The sequence below is a fragment of the Mirounga angustirostris genome, unplaced genomic scaffold, assembly GCF_029215605.1.
Source record: "Mirounga angustirostris isolate CCGP_5_RB_7025 unplaced genomic scaffold, mMirAng1.0.hap1 SCAF_4, whole genome shotgun sequence".
Lineage (NCBI taxonomy): Eukaryota > Metazoa > Chordata > Mammalia > Carnivora > Phocidae > Mirounga > Mirounga angustirostris.
This window is the reverse complement of record NW_026991712.1, coordinates 25,673,295-25,695,751: the sequence shown is the minus strand read 5'-3', so window position 1 is coordinate 25,695,751 and position 22,457 is coordinate 25,673,295. Positions and strand designations below refer to the sequence as shown.

General features: G+C 33.3%; 1 protein-coding gene across 3 annotated transcripts in view; it reads right to left on the bottom strand.

Annotated features, from left to right (window-relative positions):
- Positions 1–22,457, bottom strand: part of CSMD3 (CUB and Sushi multiple domains 3) — a 1,202,189-nt gene that overhangs the window by 671,557 nt on the left and 508,175 nt on the right. For 2 of the 3 annotated variants that reach the window (XM_045896021.3, XM_045896023.3), the window contains 2 exons: positions 20,467–20,544; positions 13,174–13,261 (listed from right to left, as the gene is read on the bottom strand). In XM_045896021.3, coding sequence (XP_045751977.1) covers positions 13,174–13,261; positions 20,467–20,544 — 166 coding nt within the window. The remainder of the gene's footprint in view (positions 1–13,173; positions 13,262–20,466; positions 20,545–22,457) is intronic. The other variant, XM_045896024.3, reaches the window with a different exon arrangement.

Here is a 22,457-nt window from a genome sequence, read left to right as displayed (position 1 = left end):
TTGGCATCAGGGAAATCCAAATCAAAAACCTCAATGAGATATCACCTCACACCAGTCAGAATGGCTAAAATAAATAAGTCAGGAAATGACAGATGTTGGCGGGGATGCGGAGAAAGGGGAACCCTCCTACACTGTTGGTGGGAATGCACGCTGGTGCAGCCACTCCGGAAAACAGTATGGGGGTTCCTCAAAAAGTTGAAAATAGAGCTACCATATGATCCAGCAGTTGCACTACTGGGTATTTATCCCAAAGATAGAAATGTAGAGATCAGATCAGAAGGGGTGCATGCACCCCAATGTTTATAGCAGCAGTGTCCACAATAGCCAAACTGTGGAAAGAGCCAAGATGTCCATCAACAGATGAATGGATAAAGATGTGGTGTATATATATACAATGGAATATTATGCAGCCATCAAAAGGAATGAAATCTTGCCATTTGCAATGACGTGGATGGAACTGGAGGGTATTATGTTGAGTGAAATAAGTCAAACAGAGAAAGACATGTATCATATGACCTCACTGATATGAGGAATTCTTAATCTCAGGAAACAAACTGAGTTTGTTTCTGTTTTTTACCACTGAATATTTTTCATATATGGTGTTTATTATGTTGAGGTATGTTCCCTCTAAACCTACTTTGTTGAAAGTTTTTATCATGAGCAGATGTTGAATTTTGTTGCTTTTTCTGTACCTACTGAGATGATCCTATGATTCTTCCCTTTCATTCTGCTAGTGTGATATCATCACATTGATTGATCTGTCTATGTTTCACCATCCTTGCATCCCAGGGATAAATCCAATCTGGTCATGGTGAATGATCCCATTAATGTGCTGCAGAATTTGGTGTGTAAGTATTTCACTGAGAATCTTTTCATCTATATTCACTGGGGATATTGACCTATAATAGTTTTCTTTTCTACTAGTGTCCTTTTCTGTTTTGGCATTAGGATGTTTCTGGCCTCATAAAATGAAGTTGGGTATGTCTCCTCCTTCAATTTTTTGGAAGAGTCTGAGAAACACCAGTGTTAATTCTTCTTTAAATGTTTGGCAAAACTCACCAGTAAAGCCATCTAATTACAGGCTTTTGTTGTTGTTGGGAGATTTTTAATTAATGATTCAATCTCCTTATTAAAATAGGTCTATTTAGATGTTCTATTTCTTCCTCAGTCAGTCTTGGTAAGTTGTATGTTTCTTAGAATTTTCTATTTCTTCTAGGTCTTCTGGTTCATTGGCATATAATTGTTCATAGTAAGTAGCTTCTTATGATCCTTTGAATTTCTTTATTATCAATTGTAATGTCTCCTTTTTCAGTAATAATTTTTTTTTGGTTTTGGTCCTCTCTCCTTTCTTACCTTGGTTAGTCTAGCTGAGGCCTTGCTGGTTTTGTTTATCTTTTCAAAGAACTAAATCCTAGTTTGGTTAGTCTTTTCTATGATTTTTCTGTTTTCTATTTTATTTATTTCTGCTCTCATCTTTATTATTTCCTTTCTTCTTCTAACTTTGGGCTAACTTTGCTCTTCTTTTCCTAGTTCCTTAAGGTGGAGGGTTTGGTTGTATATTTGGGATCTTTCTTGATTCTTCATGTAGGCATTTATTGCAAGAACTTCCCTCTTAGAACTGTTTTTGCTGTATCTCATAAGTTCTGGAATGTTGTTTCCCAGTTTTGTTTTTCTCACAAAACTTTTTAATTCATCCTGTAACTTTTTTTTTTAAGATTTTATTTATTTATTTGACAGAGAGAGAGTGAGAGAGAGAGCACAAGCAGGGGGCGCAGCAGAGGGAGAGGGAGAAGAAGGTTCTCTGCCAAGCACGGAGCCCATTGCGGGGCTTGATCTCAGGACCCTGGGATCATGACCTGAGCCAAAGGCAGATGCTTAACCAACTGAGCCACCCAGGTTCCCTTCCTCCTGTAACTTCTTATTTAATTGGTTGTTAAGGAGAGTGTTGTTTAATTTCCATGTGTTTGTGAATTTTCCATTTTTCTCATCATCAATTTCTAGTTTTGTGTCATTGTGGTCAGCAAAGATATCTGGCATTATTTCAATCCTCTTGAATTTGCTAAGACTCATTTTGTGGCCTAACATATGGTCTATCCTGGAAAATATTCCATATTCACTTAAGTATATGTATTCTTCATTGGCTAGAATGTTCTGTATATGTCTGTTAGGTCCATTTGCTCTACAGTGTTGTTAAATCCACTGTTTCCTTATTGATTCTCTGTCTGGTTGCTGTATCCATTGTTAAGAATGGGATTTTAAAGTCTCTGTTATTGTATTACTATTTATGTCTCCTTTGAGCTATGTTACTTTTTGCTTTATATATATTTAGGTGGTCCAATTTGTAAATATTTACAATTGTTATATATTCTTTATGTACTGAGTCATTTATCATCAATGTTTGTTTTTAAGGTTAAGTGAGTCTCAGGGAGCATATTGTTGGCTCTTGTTTGTTTTTGTCTGTTCAACCATTTCTATGACTTATAATTGAAGAACTTAATCCATTTACATTTAATATAATTATGGATAGGTAAGGACTTACCATTGTTATTTTGTTAATTGTTTTCTGGTTGTTTTGTAGATCTATTGTTCCTTGTTTCTTATCCTGCTGTCTTTTTTGGTGTGTTCTGATGTATTTTGGTATCTACATGCTCTGACTTCTTGATCATGCTCTTTTGTGTAATTACTGCAGGATTTCCCCTTTTGGTTATCATGAGGCTTACACAAAATATCTAAAACTTATAATACCTTATTTTAAACAATAACAATTTACCTTCAAAACTTCAATAGAATTCATAAACTTTACACTTTTACTACCCCCCCCCTCACATTTTAGGTTGATGCTGTTACAATTTATAGGTTTTTTTAAATTATTATTATGTAACTAATACCAGATTTTTCCAATGATGCTTATTTTTTAAACTTTTAAACTAAAGTTTTAAGTGAATTATGCACCACTATTACCATATTGCAGAATCTATGACAATACATTTAACATTACCACTGAGATTATTACCTTTATATATATAGCTACTACTTTAACATTTTTTTCATTAATTCCTCTGATCACATAACCTAATAGTAGGACTTCAGACTCACCATAAAACTAAATGACTTACAGGCAGCAGTTGTTAACGCAGAAATATTCTTGTTTGCACATAATCAATATTTTTATAATTACTGAGGAAATTATAAGAAAATCCTTGGAGAAGTAAGATATCTTATGGGACATGCTATGATTTGCCTACCATTTTGTGTGCTAATATCCAAGGTGAGACTCTTAACAGCTGTGTTTTGAAATGCTAAAAGTCTTTTTCCTAATTTGAAATGTCTATGGAGCATAACAGGCTTTCAAATGGAAAAATGCTGCCAAAAAGATACAGAAACTGCCAGCGATTTTTATGCTGAAAAATAAATTAAAATTTTAAATGTCTCTTAAAATGATAACCAAATGTCTGGGAAGGCTCAGCTTCTGGAACCTTACCTTACACAGACTTTCCTTCTGCAGGAAAGACCTTGTCTGATGCCTTCCCTTTAAAGAGATGTCACTAGACAGGGACAGAAATTTGCCTCCTCTTTGAAAACAAAGAAAAATTTTGGCTCCAAAATTTGGGTTTTTATTTTGATAATTAAAACACTGGTATAGCTTAGTAATGAAACAGCAGGGTTCATGCTTCTCATCTGGTAATATTAAAACACTACTATTTTCGGGCGCCTGGGTGGCTCAGTTGGTTAAGTGACTGCCTTTGGCTCAGGTCATGATCCTGGAGTCCCTGGATCGAGTCCCACGTCGGGCTCCCTGCTCAGCGGGGAGTCTGCTTCTCCCTCTGACCCTCCCCCCTCTCATGTGCTCTCTCTCAAATAAATAAATAAAATCTTTAAAAAAAAAAAAACTATTTTCAAGAAAAGCTGACTAACATGATATAAATCCATCACACTTTTGAATGTGGACCCACCTTCATCTGTTCTCCTAAAATGAGCTTTCTAAATACGCTAATATATTCACTTGTATGTTTTACTTTGGTAATTGCAAAGAGATCATTAATAAATAGGAGCTCCCAGAAGTGTTCCATTATCCCCACAAAAATCTTCTAAAGAATAGCCTACACCTGTGGCACTTCCTTCCTTATGACACAGCAATTCCCTATTGTTTTGATAATTTTTTTTTAAATTTTATTTTTAAGTAGTCTCTACACCCAGTGTGGGGCTTGAACTCACAACCCCGAGATCAAGAGTCGTACACTCCTCTGAGCCAGCCAGTCACTCCTCCTAATATTGTGTACTCTGACTTTTTGCATCATCTCTTAAGTTACCAATGACTTCTCCATCCCTAAATTAATTTTCTCTGTTCTCATTTCCCTCAACTCTTCTGTCACCATTATTACCTCTTTTTTGAATCTAGTAGCTAAGGAATATCTTGGTTTCTCTGAATCTAGTCATTCTACCACCTATTTTTCACTCTTTTCTTGAATCCATACTCCTCCCATTCCCTAAAAAATAAGCTTTGCTCCATGTTCCTTCTTCAAAACTCTCCTCTTCTACTATATATTCTGCTTTAGGAATATCCTTACCTCTTGAAGGCTTCAATAATCATGACTTTCCTTTTTTTTAGGTCTTTATCATTTTCATTCTTCAGAGATTTGGATCTTTATTTTTACTTTTAAGAAACTGAACTAGTCTTTCCTCTAAAACAAGCATACATTATTACAAGTGAAAGAATATGGAATTTGGAATTCAATGAACTTAATTTTAAATCCTGTTATTCTTTTTATTTGACATGGAGAAGCTATTTATTCTCTCCAAAGATCTGTTTCCTCTTTAATAAAAATAGAATGACATCAAATTATACTGCTATAGCAAAGGACTAGATATCTAACAGTTATAAAATTGCCTGGTAAAGTACCCAGGCTAAAGTGGAGCTCAATAAATGCCTGGATACCTTTCTCCTCCTAATTTAATATGATTTTTCAAATGCATTCAGATTTTAAAATCTTCATCTTTTCCCCAATCCTGCAACCCTTTGATTCTACTTCTTCAATTTCATTAATTGATTCCTTTCAATTCTCATTGTCTCCATCTTACTTTACGTCCTTAAAATTTCTCATCTGGACAATTGCAATGGTTTCCTATTCTATTACAAGATGTATTAAACTTAGCTTTCAGGTAAAGATTTTTATTGCATAGCTACTGCTATATTACCCTCAATCAAAAAACGTGTATCTCCAGGGTGCCTGGGTGGCTCAGTCAGTTAAGTGTCCTACTCTTGATTTTGACTCAGGTCATGATCTCCGGGTCATGAGATCAAGTTCCATGTTGGAGCTAGGGATTCAGACTCCAGCATGGAGACTGCTTGGGATTCAGTCTCTCTCTCTCCCCTCCCTAAACCCCAACATGCGTTCTCTCTCTCTCTCTCTAAAAGAAAAAAAAATATTGAATCTCTTCATAGCTCATGGAATTAAGAAGGGATATAATATCAATTATTACACACAGAAATACCATAGCTTAAAAGCACTTTCACAACTATTATTTTGTTGCTCATTAAAACATTATATGTGTTGGGGTGCCTGGGTGGCTCAGTCAGTTAAATGTCAGACTCGGTTTTGGCTCAGGTCATGGTCTCAGAGTCCTGAGATCAAGTCCCACATCGAGCTCCATAATGAGGTGTCTGCTTGTCCCTCTTCTCCCTCTGTTCCTTCCCCCCACCCTCAGTCTCTCACTCTCTTGCTCTCTCAAATACATAAATAAAAAATCTTTTTAATAAACTATACATGGTATATTCCTATTTTGCTAATGAGTAAACCTGTATACCAGAAGTTTGTGCACTTAGCCGTAATAAGGTAGGCCTGAACCCAGAGCTTATAGCTTGCAATTTGGTGCTCTTTTCCTTTTGTTTATACATTTGCATTCTAGCATTTAAGTTCCTTCTTAATACAGTCCAAACCTAACTTTCTGACATTATATTTCCAATTCTGCCATATTGTGTTACAGAATGCTAGACATGCCTCTTACAGAAAATAGATCATTTTAGTTGTGTGAAGTGTATTTTTAAAAAGAGATTTTAAAAAAAGCTACTATTCTCTTAAAATAACCAGTTGCTTAAGGCAAACTGTTTTTCCAAATGCCTCTACCCTTTATCAGCTCAGCAATACAGCACATGCTATTCTCTCTTTCTAGAATGTGATCCTGCCAATCTTTTCCTATAAGAATCCTATCCATTCTTCAAATGGATTTTCATATTCCTTATTTTCCTGTAATTTATATCCATGTTCTCTTGGCTCATATGACTTGAATGATATTCACTTGTGTGCTTTCTCATATCACCATACTGGAATTTATTCTATTTCTTGAAGGCAGATACCATCTTATCATTTTTTTCATCACCAAGCCAAAAATAGTTTAGATGCCTAAGAAAAGATTGCTGAGTAAACCTACACTGCAACCTTCCTCTCACATTATGTTTTGAGACTAATGCAACTAAGACTTATACTGTTGTCCATGTGGAAAGATGTTTCTGGCATCTTTGAGAAGATTTTTAAAAGACATTACCCAGGTCTGAAAACAAGAGTATGGAAGCATAAATGTTCTATTGTTGCTTGGAGCCCAGATTGCTCAGAACAATATTACCATATTAAAACTAGCTCCTATAAAAAAAGTGTATTTTAAGTTGTATAAATATGTAGAAGAAGTAGTGGGGCTAGAGTTTTAAAAGTTACTTCAATTGTGTTATCTAAGCTAATAGGATATTTAGAAAAATGTGATTTATAAAAATACTCAACATGGGGCGCCTGGGTGGCTCAGTTGGTTAAGTGACTGCCTTCAGCTCTCAGGTCATGATCCTGGAGTCCTGGGATCGAGTCCCACATCGGGCTCCCTGCTCAGCAGGGAGTCTGCTTCTCCCTCTGATCCTCCCCCTCTCATGCTCTCTGTCTCCCATTCTCTCTCTCAGATAAATAAATAAAATCTTAAAAAGAAATACTCAACATGGGTAGGCTGTGTAAAAAATAAATAACACAAATAACAAGACTTAGCACTTACACTGTGCGTACTTTCTGAAAACTTAGCACTTATCTGTACTTTGTCTACTTTATTCGCATGGTCTCCTCATTACTGGGGGGGAAAACAAGTTGTTTTTGCAATGTTATGATAAAAACACTAAAAAGAAAAGGTGATGCAAGAAATAGAGGCCACAAATAATTTAAATTATGGTAATCTTTGACTGAAATACAGTTTAAAATATATATGTTTAGAAATACATTAAAATATTCCAACTAGAAAATAATTTTTGATGAATAAAACTATTTATAGATAAGGCAAGTATCTTGGCTTAAGCAATGTGGGAATACTTGATATATACTAATTCCAAATCTATAAAAATGAGATTATTTCATGTATTTTGTTCTACATATTATTAAATATTTTTTGAAAAATTTATAATAAAATGAAATATTAAGAATACTTTCTAGGGGGCGCCTGGGTGGCTCAGTCATTAAGCGTCTGCCTTCGGCTCAGATCCTGATCCCAGGGTCCTGGGATCAAGCCCCACATCGGGCTCGCTGCTCGGCAGGAGGCCTGCTTCTCCCTCTCCCACTGCCTGCTTGTGTTCCCTCTCTCGCTGTGTCTCTCTCTGTCAAATAAATAAATAAAATCTTAAAAAAAAAAAAAAAAGAATACTTTCTAGTGTCATTATTAACGATAAAAAAACACATAAAAGCAAAATTCAATGTCAGATCTGTCAGATTTTCTCATGTTGCATTTGAATATTCAGATTTAGTATTCTATAACTTCCGTAGTAAAATACTGTTTATTGAGTATATGTGATTTTTTAAAAATAAAATTCCATTATTATAATGGAAATGCTATATGACCTAGGCAAAGTGGAGCAACTGAACTGACCTAAATATGAGATGGATTATAAGATGAAATAAAGTGAGAATAAGAGAAAAAATAAGAAACAAAACACAAGAAGAGATGTCTGAATAATAAGCTTTTTTGTTTAAACAATATGAATAACATAAGAAACAGGCAAGAAATTTGGGGTAGGAGAAAGAAGGAAAAGATCTATCAAATTACTGATAAACCAAATGTAGAAACAGAAGAAAGGACTTGCATGTGCTGCAGACTACACTATCCTTTTCTTTATAAAAGGCTCTTTGTAGAATTATTAACTATTCTCAATTGTATTCCTCCATAGTCAACCCATAAGGAAGTTCTGTTGACCCTATTTCCAAAGATATTCTATGCCCAATACTCCATTTCAATTAAAACCTTCCTTGAGAGTTTTGGTTCAAGACCGTGAACTAGGAAGATGCTGAACTCACCTCCTCCCAAGGACGCACTGAGTCTACATATGGAACAATTTCCTCTTTACATATGGAACAATTTCCTCTTTAAAAAAAAACAACAAACCTAAAGGCTGGCTAAGTGACCACTACACATCATGCAAACAAGAAGAAATTCACATCAAAGAGGATATGAGAAGTTGGGACACAATCTCACAATAAATCCTACCCCTAGTGCAGCAACTCACACAGAAGAAACAAAACCCAGAGCTTATCCCTGAGGATTAAAGATTGAACCTCACATCAGGCACCCCATTTTTAACACATGCACTTGAGCGATGAGGCCCTCCAAAACATCTAACTTTGAAAACCAATGGGGCTTGCATCCTGAGACCTGCAAGACTGTAGCTCTTAAAGTTTGCAAGTGCTGATTCACCTGCCCCAAGGCCCAGGTCAGAGGCAGCTACTGGTGACCAGACTTAAAGTGAAAAAGGCTCACTTGCTTTATTAAAGTATCAGCCTGAAGAGCAGGCATCTAATTTAACACATACATCTAGGAATTTGCTGGAATACCCTCCTGGACGGAGATTGGCAGGGGCCATCTTCACACTCTCCTTTTGCTGTGCTCCAGAGCACTAGTATTTCTCAGAAGGGAGCTTTTACAGGCAGGCATCTGGCACCCTGACTTTTGTGGTTATCATCCAGGGAAATACTTCTTAACCGAATGGCTCTGGAGGCTAAGGGAGCTTGCATTTCTGGTCCCACGAGACTCTAAGGGTGCCACTCAGAAAGAAGTTTACACCCCTGTCTGGCACCCCTATATTGTGACTGCTGCCAGGGGACATCTCTACATTGCCTGGCTCTTATGGACAGTGGGACTTACATTTGTGGGTCCCACAGGACTACAACCAATGGAGAAAGTGTTCCTAAACAGCTACCACCCCAAGGCACAGCAAGAGACAATAGAAACAGGTCTTTCTGTGAAGCAGGCCAATTAGCTAACCATCATGACTAGGAACTGAGGGGCTTGATGTTAATTAAACACACATTTGGGTCCTTTCCAGAAACTTTGGAGGTCAGATGTGATCTTTGCACTCACCCTCTGCCATGCTCCAGGGCACTAGAGTCTCCTGGAGGGGAGCTTTACATACATTTAGTGCCCTGTTTTTCTGTTTGTTTGTTTGGTGTCTGGGTTTTTGTGGTTACCGCTAAGGGTACACTCCTTGATTGCCTGGCTCTCTGGTGGCTAAGGCAGAGGGTGGTTTCATTAGTGGGTCCACAGGATTGTGGCAATCAGAGAAACATTTCTTGGCAGGCTACCACCCCAGGCACTGTGCAAACTGTGGACTGAGGCACAACCCCTAATCTTTCTATAAAGGAGTCCTCTTTACCTTTTCTGGAGCTATGGCCTGAGGGGAGGGCTTTGGGTTTGGCCCACATCTGCTGGTCTGTGGAACTGCTCTCAGAGAACACAGGCTATGGACACGATCTTGATAAAATACCCTCAACAAAGCAGGTATAAAGGAAGCATACCTCAACATAATAAAAGCCATACACGACAAGCCCGCAACCAATATGACATTCAACAGTGAAGAGTTGAGAGTGTTTCCTCTAGGATTAGGAAAAAGACAAGGATGCCCACACTTGCCACTTCTATTTATCATCATATTGGAAGTCCTAGCCAGAACAATTAGGCAAAAAAAGATATAAAGGGCATAGAAATTGAAAGGAAGAAGTAAAACTTTCACTATTTGCAGATGGCATAAAATCATATATAGAAAACCCTAAATATGGCATTAACAAACTGTTCGACTAATAAATTCAGGAATTTTGTAGGATACACTAATAACAAACTATCAGAAAGAAAAATAGAGAAAACAATTCCATTTACAACTGCATCAAAAAATAGCTAGAAATAAATTTAACCAAGGATGTGAAAGACCTGTATATTGAAAACTACCAGACATTGATGAAAGAAAACAGACGATAAAACTGCCTCCAATATTCTTCTGCTTTATGTAATTTGATGATAGTTATTACCTATCTGAAGTGTCTCTTCATGCGATTTCAATTTTTTTCAACCTTTGTCACTCCAATGAAATCACTCTTATCTATAATCTTCATGCTGTCAAATTTAAGAGACAGTCTTCCGTCCTCTCATTCTCAGTTTTTCAATAGCATTTAACAGTCCTCACCCTCTTTTCAAGAACTTCCTTCTTTTGTTTCACTCCTATTCTTGTCACCACTCATGAGCATGGTTTGATAGCTCCTTGTATTCCATCATATCATCAAATAGCATAGATCTTTGGGACTAGGTCATAGATTGTCTCATCTTTCTATAAAGTCTAAATGATGTCATCTATCATGCTGCTTTAATATTCTTTATAATATCTACATGCTGATGGTCCCTGACTATCTCTGAATTTCAAATACGTTCAACTACAAACTTAACATATCTGTGTGGAAATCTCTAAGTCATTTAAAGTTTAAAATCTCAAAAGTGAACTCTTCATTTTTCTCCTCAAAACTCTGGACTTCCACACTTTTATTCTCTCTTACAGAAGCTTGGTTTTTTATTATTATATATATTTTTTTATTTCACAGTACTGTCCTAAATTTTAATTACAAATGCATGTGACATTTAACTGTCTTTTCTGCCATTAAATTCTAAGAACTATGGGGACCATGTACTATGTCTGCTTTTGTATGTTTTATTATTTCCTAGTACAGGACCAGGAACATATTAGGCAAATAATACATGTAGATAATGAATACATAAATGTTCACTGGATTTCTCTTCATCTCTATAACACATTCTAATTATCCTCTAAGACCTAGCTCAATGTTAACTTCCTATGACCCTTTCTCCTAGCTTCCAAAAATGCCATACCTCCTCTGTGTGTTTGTAACATTTCACACATTCTTAAATTATAATGATTATGTTTTAGTCTGTGAGCTTCTTTTTTTTTAAAGATTTGAGAGAGAAAGAACACACGTGGGAGGGAGGGGAAGATGGAGAGAGAGAATCTCAAGCAGACTGCCCGCTGAGTGTGGAGCCCAACATGGGGCTGACCCTGAGATCATGACCTGGGCTGAAATCAAGACTCAGACACTCAACTGTTTGAGCAACCCGGGGTCCCCTGACTGTGAGCTTCTTGATGCCTAATATCTATCATGGTGCTTGCAATATGATTACAAAATAATCTTATAATTGGAAGCCATGACACCTGAAAGTAATTAAACTCACCATATTAAGTCTATTTCCAATAAAGCCATATAGTTTTGTAAAAAGTGGGACCAAGTAAATATTCATAATGATTATTCTGTAATTCACATCATACTGTAATAGCTACCAGCATTAACTGAATACTTACTTTGTCTCAAGCTCTATAATTATTACATGCATACATCAGTTTATTTCCTTAACTCTATGAAACAGTACTATTCTCATTTTTAGATCTCAGAAAATAAACTCTTGGAGAACACAAGTAGTGAATGGCAAGAATGGGATTTCAATGAAGTTTGTTGACTTCAAAGCATAATGTAATTTAGTGAATAAATGGTCAGATTTTGGAATCAGGAAGTAATAAGTTCAAATTTCAGTTCCATCATATTATTACCTGGTTAAACAGAGCTTTAGTCTCATTTGTAAAGTGGGAATAAAATAATAAATACCATATATTTTATAATAAATTAAAAAGACATAAAAAACACATAGTAAATTCCTTATCACTTTGTAGTCTACAAAATATCACTTTTAATTATTGAAGCTGAGAGATTTAGTTGATTTTTAATAAAGTCAATTTATTAAGATCAGAGTTTGACTAGATCTCAGATCTTTTAAATTTCTCTCTAGTGTTTTTCTTCAAACATTTTCATATACATTAATTATGGGGCTGGTTAAATAAAGTTCTGTAATTGTAAGAAAATTACAATTGTATTTATGTTGAAATCACACTATTTTTTCTTCCTGTCCATGTATAGCAAAATGTAACTTTAAGTCATCTTGAAATATCCATGGGGATAAAATTCCCATAGGTCTCTATTCTAAGAACTATCTACCCCCCCACCCCCTCCCACAGGATATTCTTTAGTCCTTTATAAAAATAATAAAAAGAAGTAATAATTATAAATGTGTGGTAGGTGTATAATCATTATCAATAATTTTATAAAAAATTATGTATCATGGATACTTTGTAAAAACAAGTATTTGTGAATGTTAGTTACATTATCAGTTAATACTTTAAAGCATTTTTTATATCTTTTATTTATGAAATGCTATAAGAAGGTCTACTAAAATTTCAAGATTTTTAAAAAATATTGTTTGATAGTTATTCAAATTAATGCCTACCACAGTATACTACATGCATTCTCTTGGTTGTTAATTTTGAATAAAATAAATACTAATTTCAAGATGGAGATATATTCAGTTATGTCTACTTCTGAAAAATACTTATAAAATATTTCTATAACATTCGCAGGAAGGTTTCACAGGCTGTACCTCATTTGAAACTCACCACTAGATATGCTAAATTTGATTTACATGTTATAGAACAGGAAACTCAGGCAGACAGGATTCAGTTACTTACTTGAGATCAGATAACTATTAAGCAGAATTTGAATTCTAACTCATGTCTTTCAAATCCAAAGCCCATGATTTTTCACTTACTATATGGCAAGAAATAGATTGTTTAAACTCCAAAAAAGTATCCTAATAAAATTGGTATGTTATTTAAACACTTTAAACTAATGAAATATTAATAGTAACAAATAAATAAAATCTAGCTGCCATTGTTTTGAATCACCCAGTCTTCATTCTCCATATTGTTAGTTACTTTTAAATTTTAAGTTAAAATAAACTTTGACAAAATAATGAAATAGCAATACAAAATATTACCTAAAATCTGATCCAACTCTCTTCCCATTTTCTGGTTCTCCTGGATCTGGGCATAGATTGGAAGCTGTTTTAATACCTCCCTCATTTACTGTAACAACAGGAAAAAAAAAAAAGAATCAAAACATGATTAGAAAATCAAGAAAAATGTTAATTGAAAAATGTACATAAAATATATTCTTACATTTTTTATAATCACTATAGTTTAAATGTAGAAAGATTAAATATAATTTTATAACCCAGTAACAAAGACAAAGCATTTTTGCTATTAGTGGACCTGTAAGTTTGATATTCATCTTCAATGACATACTATTCTGAATATTAACACTTTGACAGTTAACACTTTATTTTTAATTCCTACCAAATTGTGAAATCTCTGGAAATGCATTCCCAGGGTATCAGTGCCAGAGTTTCCATTAATTATTGGCAGTAAAGCAGTTATAACCAGTTATGACAGTATCATTTGGGTACCTATTATTTTTAAAGTTCCAATAGAAAAACAAGACCCTATGGGAAAAGTTTAAGATTGTTAGCACTTCCTGTTTGGCATATAATGAAGCAGTGTGCTCTACCAATATTAAAGTAAGACTATGGGCGCCTGGGTGGCTCAGTTGGTTAAGCGACTGCCTTCGGCTCAGGTCATGATCCTGGAGTCCCGGGATCGAGTCCCGCATCGGGCTCCCTGCTCAGCGGGGAGCCTGCTTCTCCCTCTGACCCTCCTCCCTCTCATGCTCTCTGTCTCTCATTCTCTGTCTTAAATAAATAAATAAAAAAATCTTTAAAAAAAAAAAAAAAAAAAAAAAAAAAAAAAAAAAAAAGTAAGACTATGGTTCCTCTTACCATACATGTCAGTGAATTATGATATAATGCTGAAAACCAAAATAATGGCTTTTCCCTGTAGCAATAGATATGATTATGTTTTCCTTGCCATCATACACATTTTCAGCAGTTTCTCCAGGACACTCAATTAATGAAAGATTCATTAATATTTTCAATGAATGTGATCACAGTGGGTAACTAAATCCCCAAGATAGGTATCTTAATGGGAACCTGATAGTTCTGATATATGTGAGTGATATTATTTCATAAATTCAGTCTCTTAATGAACTAGAGAATAACTGTTATTTTGCTCTTCATTAACTTATCTGCTTTTTGAGAAAAGAATAGAACCTGAGCAGAGATTCCACAGAGGAAAAAAAATCTAAACTTTGTAATGTTTCCCAACCTACACTGTGGATCCGAGCCACTTGTGGAACTTTCTTTAAATAATGAAGATGTGTGTTTCTACGCCTAGATATTCTGACACAATTACTCTAGGGCAGGACCCTGAGCATCAGTTTTGTGTTTATTTTGTTTTTCAGTAACCCTTTAGGTGATTCTAAGGTAAAGTCAATGTTGAGAACTGCTGGATCTCTGCATCATTTAGTTCAGATTGATCAATATGTTCAAAATGACTTATCAGATAACAAAGTAACTATCAGATAATGTCCCAATAGTCATAATTCTGGTAAAATCATATTTTCAATTAGATATGAAATTTTGCATTTGTGCCCTTCATTCTTTTAAAATCACTTTCCTAAATATCCCCAACCAATATCCTTATTGGCAACTTTATTACATATTCACCAATCTCTGCAAAATATATGATAGTTTCACTTTTCTTGGTCTGATGACTTGCTACTTCATTCCTCTTTACCTTTCTGGGTTGTTTTGTTTGGTTTTGTTTTTGGCCCATTCTCTTACTTTTGACTACTCTTTTACTTTATGGTGGAAAAATTCAAAGGCATTGGCCTACAGTTCCCCATATTTTATATTTCCCTCATGGCTTGAAGAAATTACCTCTTTGCTAACAAGTTCCAATATATCGTTTTGTCATTTTTTTCCAAGCTCCATTCCTGCTCCTTCAGTGATCTACTACTAGGTAATCCCACCAAAATTCCCATTGCTATCTGAGGTGCATGCTCAGATCCAATGTAATCAATGATCACTGATGCTTTTGTGCACTCCATTATCGTTCACCTCCAATCCATCTTGAGTCCTAGAGGAGGACTAAACTTCCTCAAACACCGTTTTTATTACTGTACAAATCTCCCATGATTCAAGATTTCTACTGTATCAGTTGTATTTCCCACTAGTCCATAACTCAAGTCCAACGTGTTCTTCATTGTTCTGCAGTTTTACTCATAAGACATGCTCACCCCTGCTTTATTTGTACTTCCTCCTATCTCAATGTTTTCCCTTTCTTCCTCCTTAGCTATCAAAATTCTAACTAATTTTCAAGACTCAGTCCAAGTCCCACTTTCTGCAAAATACAATCTCTAATTTTACCATAGTATTCTAATCCCTGTTATATAACATGGGAAATTTTATATTTAGTTTTAAAATTCTTTATCATATTATAAATTAGTAGTTTCACATTCCTTAGTCATATATACAAAGAGATTATATACTTGATAAAGATAAGAGAAAAACATAATATACCCACAATGCCTAGGTAGGGCTTAATAACCTCTCAGTAAATATACCCTAGTCATTTGATTAACAACAATACCTGGTATATTGTTTTCAATGAATCAAGTACTTTCTATGGGAAGCACTCTCTTTCCTTTTAAAATGGCTTTTGAAAATGTTGTAGTTTATGTCGTTTAAATGTGATTTTTTGATATGGTTTAGAGATAAAGAAGTGGCATGACTTGAGCTTACCTACTTTATTACAATGTATAACACAGATTATATGTTAATATAAAAGTGATCTGTGAATACATTATTAGAAAAGAAAAATAATAAAAATTCATTTTTCCCATTTCATCATCATTATTACCTCAAAAAGTAAACCTGTGGTTAATATGAATTTTAACAATAGCTAATGCTTAACACGGTACTATGTGTCAGGAACTATTCTACATTCTTTACACGTATCGACTTCATAACATTCTAAAAGGAGCTACTATTATTATATACTTCCTACAGGTGCAGAAACTAAGTCATGAAGAAGTTAAAAATGTTTCCAAAGTCATACTGTTAGTGCCTTAGTCTAGGTTTAAACCTTGGCAGACTGATTCAAAAAATTCTACTCTTGAACCCTAGCCCTCCATCCTGTCCAGAATGCTCAGCAAGGCAAAATGACATCACTAATTACAATTCAACACCCTTAACCAAATGTTTTATCTTAAAATGCAGAGCATATCTATAATTTTTACCATTTTCAATTAATTCTAGTCCTTATGGTTTTAATTGTTAAGTTATTTTTTGTCTATTTAGAAGTGTCCTTTAAACCACTGTTTTTGGATATCTTCAATAGGGGAAAGACTTTCTGATTTAAAATGTAAAGAGAAGGGGAGAACTTCTGCATGATACATGTATTTAATATTCTTCGAAAATATTTAAAATTTAAAAATAAAGAACAAAGTGTGTAATATCTTATTTCTCTGAAATATGAATATTTCATAACTTCCCATAGCTAGTGATACCAAGACATTCAAATGAAGTTAGTAGTATTCATTCAATAGTTTCCTTCACTACATAAGGATAGATAAGCAATTGGACAGATTTATCACTTGAATAGTTGAATAGTAACCTGCAGAGTTGTTAGAACATGAGTGTTCTTTAAGTGTTTAATTACATGGACTGAGTGCTACCTCTTGAAAAGAGCATCACTATGGGGAATACTGTTTTTGCTCTGATCTCTAAGGATATTTATTATGCCCATTATTATCATTAATGCAAATGAGTTCTTTGCCCCACACAAAAGTGGATAAAAGAAGGGAGGTACAGGATTTTAAAAAACAAATGAATTGTAATTTCTTATAACCCTGAAGTTACGGGCTTATGGGTTTATTTATATGGGTTTATAAATATGGTACAGGAATCTTAATTAATTTACCATATTATTACATGTTTTAGCTTGAAAACATAAACTTAGTCAACAGAAAGATATAATAAGTATGCATCAGGAAATAGTCATCTTTTACATATATCAACTCATTTAATCTTCACAACAATCTTAAGGGTAGTTTATAATAAGCACGTTTTCTGAGGTTTCTGATTGTATACGGCACATAATTTACTCCATAAATAAAGGCAAGTAGATTCTGGAAATAATTCCCCACATTACCTCACCCAGCTGGTTACATTGCCACCTTTCTTAGACTCTTTTATATTAGATTTTAAATTTTTATTCCACCTTATGAAATACAGTGTTTTGGATCTTGTTCTGAACTCAAACATCATGGATGTTGACAGAATGTTATTTTATACTACATATTCTACAAAGAATTGCCTCTTAACTCATCTAGCTTCCCAATAAAATATTGGATCCTTGCCATCTGGGACTGTATTTTATTCCCTCTTTTACTTTCTTTGTCTAGCATGGTATTGGCTTGGAGAAGTAGCTCAAATAGAATCAAAGAATGAATGAATAACATGAAATGAATGAAAGTACGGATTTGGAGATAAAATAAAATTGAAAAAAATACATTATGGGAAGCTCACAGTTTCTTCATAATTCTACATTAATATTCTAGAAGACCCTAGTAGAAAAGTTGGCAAGACTACTAGTTCACTAATTTCAACATTTTAAAATATTTTTAAAAATGTTTTTATCTTTAAACCTTAAAAAAAATCTACTTTTTCCCCTTTATTGACAAATCTATACTTTTTGATGAAAAACAAGGGATGAATAGAGGCTTTTAGAGGTCAGGTATTAAAGCTGGAGAAAGAATCGAAATTAGCATTTAAACAACCAAATGCTCCCCATGAACACTGATGCAGCTTCCTGGATCTCCTCTCTCTCTCTCTTTTTTTTTTATTACTGTGTTGCTTCCTGGATCTCTTATTAATTTGTTTCCTAGTTAAACTTTAAAGGTGCTACTGTGGGAAGACATGCTTTGGCAACGTGTCTTGTCCTCGCTTATGCTCACTTCTGGCAGTTCCAGTAACAGAACTGACTGTATTTTTCAAAAAAATACAAGGTTTGGTTTGTTTTTTGTTTTTTCATTTGAAAGGTTTGTATAAGAATTCTATCCTTTTAAAATTACTTGGCCCTGCATTGAATAAATGATATCAGAGAGGGGAAGACTCAAATTCTTACTTGTTAATAAATAATAATGATAAATATTAAAATATAACCTTTTCTATAAACAACCAGAGAGAATGTACTTTTGAAACTATGAGATATTTGAAAAAAAATGTAGTGAAATGAAATTCAATATAATGATGATTTGTTATTTTGTAACTATAAGAAATTGGCAATACATAATTAGTTTTAATTTGTGATTATTTATATTAAAAAATAAAAATAAAAAAGCACAAGAATATTTTTCATCTTTTACATAAGATGTAATGGATAAATGCAAATTATGTTTTAAAATATGAAATAAATTAACATTTTTTGCTTCATGTTTAACTTCCTTTGCCTCGTTAACTTTTTTCCTGACAATTTTAAATCAAATATTCTTTAAATAAAATATTTTTAAAAGAATTAGGCTTTTTGCCTACCAGATACACTGTTATGTCTAAATTCCTTTCTTGCTCACCTCCCATAACCCCTAGGCAAGAGCAACGAAAATAATATGTCCACTAAAGCAAAATACCAAATATAGAGAGTTACATACATTCTAATGCCTTGATAAATCTTAGCTATTTTAATATAAATAGCCTGAATTTCCCAGGACATCTGAAAACTCGAAGCATGTAGCATATAAAATGACATTTATATAGCCAAATGAGCCAAAAGGTGAACCAGCATAGTTTATAATTCTATAAACTTAGAGTTCCAAAATAAATATATTGTCTAGACAAAATATTAGAAAAAAAGGTAGTAAACCTAATATGTAAGTCTGCAAAGATATAACTTTTACTTCATATTTACATGATGAAATTTGGTATGCCAGGATAGTCTTCTGGCAAAATTTTTCTGTTTATATTTTCTTTTATAGGAAGAATGTCCTTCCAAAATGTATCAAGTAATTTATATATGAGAAATTTATTTTCCCTAAACACAGACAAATATGTTTTTAACACCCAAAATATAACAAGAAATCATAATTATACAGCTAAGTACTTTGAAATGAACTGTTTAGGGCTTTGCAAAAGGTGACCTAATTTGATCAATGATTTCCTACTGATATCTGCTATTTTTGGCTTAGTATTTTCAAATCTAACAAAATGTAAAATCACATTTTAAAAGTATGACACTTTAAAATGTTTGATAACATATAGGCTCTGAGTTTTTTGTTTTTTTTTTGACAATTGATGTAATTGCTCAACTTCTGACATTTACCATTATATATACAAGTCAATAAACATGAAGATAAAATCCTTTTCTGATATAACTATAATGAATAATCTTTGTTAAAGAAATAGCTATAAACTCATTTTATCAGATTATTTGGAATTGAATAAAAATAATAATGCTAGAAATATATTCCTGTTAAAAATAATATATGCTATTTATATTAATCTTATTTAGTATCAATATATCATTTTAGAAGTCAGATGTTGTGTCATTAATGGTTTCTTTCCAAATTTATTAAATATGCATATAATGAACAATAGGGTAGAAAATTCCTACAAACTGCTATTGATTTATAACATAAATACAAGTAGCATAGCTCTCCTAAAAATTTTATTATATGTTTACAATAGTATATATGAATGCTCTAATTCAGTGATTCTTAATTTGAGATTCAAGGATGAACTTCAGATGATCTATAAAATCCTGAGTATTAAGCAAAATTGTGTACTGGGGCAGCATATAAATGTGTATATTTCAGGCCATTTTGTGATTTTTCAAGAGAAAACAAAAATTAATTCTATAGTTAATAATTAATTTACAAAAGACTTGACTTAAAGGGTATGGATAATTCAAATTGAGAATATATTTTTTCTTAAATAAAAAATTGCTATAAAAAGAAATTTTTTCCTTAGAAAAATAACTACATTGAACAAAAATTCCTGTAAGAAATCGCCAATTTAAGAAATTACCAATTTAAGAAATTTCACTCATTTTTTTTTTATCTTACATCCTAGAATTATAAAACTAGAATGCTATCCAACATACTAGCCCAAAGAGAATTTTTCCACCTCTCAGCTTGGGAGTTTACCACATTAATCCATTAACTCAATATACATTCAAATACAAGAAAATATTGAATAATAATCATGCATGTTATATAGATATTAATGCAGTTAATTTGGTAAATACACAAACATTTTTATAAAACACACACAAACAACACAGACACCACAAACTTCACTCTTGCACTAGAGAAAGTAACAAAAAAGGAGTACACTCACAGATAGAAAACTTGTTGCTGTTGTCTTTCCCTGGAAACAATTTAAATCCTCTAGATTTAAAATCTATGGCCTTTTTCACTAGTTAAGAAAACAAACAAAAACATGTATCAGGATATACAATTTTAAAATAAAATTCAAGTTAACAAATTTTGTTAGCATTGAATTATGCAAGTTAAAGAAACTGCTTTCTTAAGCCTGATGTAGATACCCAGAAGAAAATAAAAAAGATAATACAGCAATATAATCACTAAGTAGTAAAATACCAAGCAGTAGTGAAGGATTTTAAGTGTTCTATAGGGAGAATCCTGCATATATGTGTGGATATGTTTTTAAATATTATGCAAGTTTTTATATGAGAGCAAAACATTAACACTTTATATAACTTGAGTTCATCAAGTTTTATGGAAAAATTAAACTAGAAAAATAAAATACTGAGACATTATAAAAGTGGGAAGAATTTAATGAACTAGGTTCTTAAAGTAATATAATTTTTTAGGTAATTTAGCCTAAGTGAAATATTAGGACACACTTAAGAAAATGGTATTGGAAAAACTTAATATATATTTTAGTATTTCTGCCAATAACTATTTATTTTCAAAGTCATGGCTTTTGAAATGATGGTCTATAAAATTTATAAAAGTGAATTACAACTATTTGGGTTTCACCTAAAATAACTTGCTATTGTTTTTGATATTATGATATTGAAAGTATCATAAGAGGCTGGTGTATTTCATTGTGCACTGTATTAAAATAGATATGACTGTATTTACCTAAAAGGTAAATATAAATTCAATGAAGTAACTGAAATATTTTTAAAACCAATTTTCAAGTATTTTAGATAAAGGAAAAGAGTATAAATTATTGGATTAACTACAGTTGCTATGTATTTTTTTTTTTAAAGATTTTATTTATTTATCTGAAAGAATGGGAGACAGAGCTGAGAGGGGAAGGGTCAGAGGGAGAAGCAGACCCCCTGCTGAGCAGGGAGCCTGATGTGGGACTTGATCCCGGGGCCCCAGAATCATGACCTGAGCCGAAGGCAGTTGCTAACCAACTGAGCCACCCAGGCGCCCGCTATGTAGTTTTTAAAAGTGATAAACAATGACACCAAGCGAAATAAAGGAAATCTATTTAATTGAAACCCCACTAATTAAAAAAAAGTTATGCAACCCGATCTCATGAGACATTTAAATATCAATTATTTTCTTTTAAAAACCAGCATGAAAAATAATGCAAGGGATATACTTAACTTCTTCAATTATAATTTAGAAATTTTTACATATTGATTTTTATAAGATTTACAGTCTAGGGATTACATTAGGCAGTTAGGTTTTGTTCAGGCCATGAATTGGAAAAAAGCAATACTGATTTTTGTTAGATAGCTTAAAATGATCATTTCATTAATTCTTACTTGCTATTTTACCCACGTAGTTCATATCACGGGTATTTTATTAGTTTTGAAACATTTTATGTGATTTGTTTCTTATTAATACCTCAAAAGTAGAAGGGTGAGACAGGGTCTTATGATTTACTAGAATATATAGTTATGGACTATTATACTTACTACGTTTAAAAAAGGAAGGAAATGACCATTGGAGCAGGATTTAAGAGACCCGATTCTTAGCAATTATTAGTTGTGTGATTTTGAACAAGAATCTGTCTTTTGACCTCGGGCTTTTCTCTTAAAATAAGAGGCTAGGACTAGATGACAGCTCAGTCTCTTGATAGCTCTGAGATTCTTTATCAGGAAAAGAAAGACCACCTTTGAAAATTGTGCTTTCTTCTCTTCCACATCTCCCTCCCCATGGTAAGCCAGAGTTCGATTCTACTGCAGTATTCAACTGCTCTAAATTTAGTTCTGCCACTTTGTGAATTTTCCTGTTTTCCTTAAGTTCTTCTTAATAAAATATACATTTTATATTTTGAGGCAAAGTTCTGGATAATCTCAATCCAAACGTGAATTATAAATAGGAATTCTACCTCTACTTTCC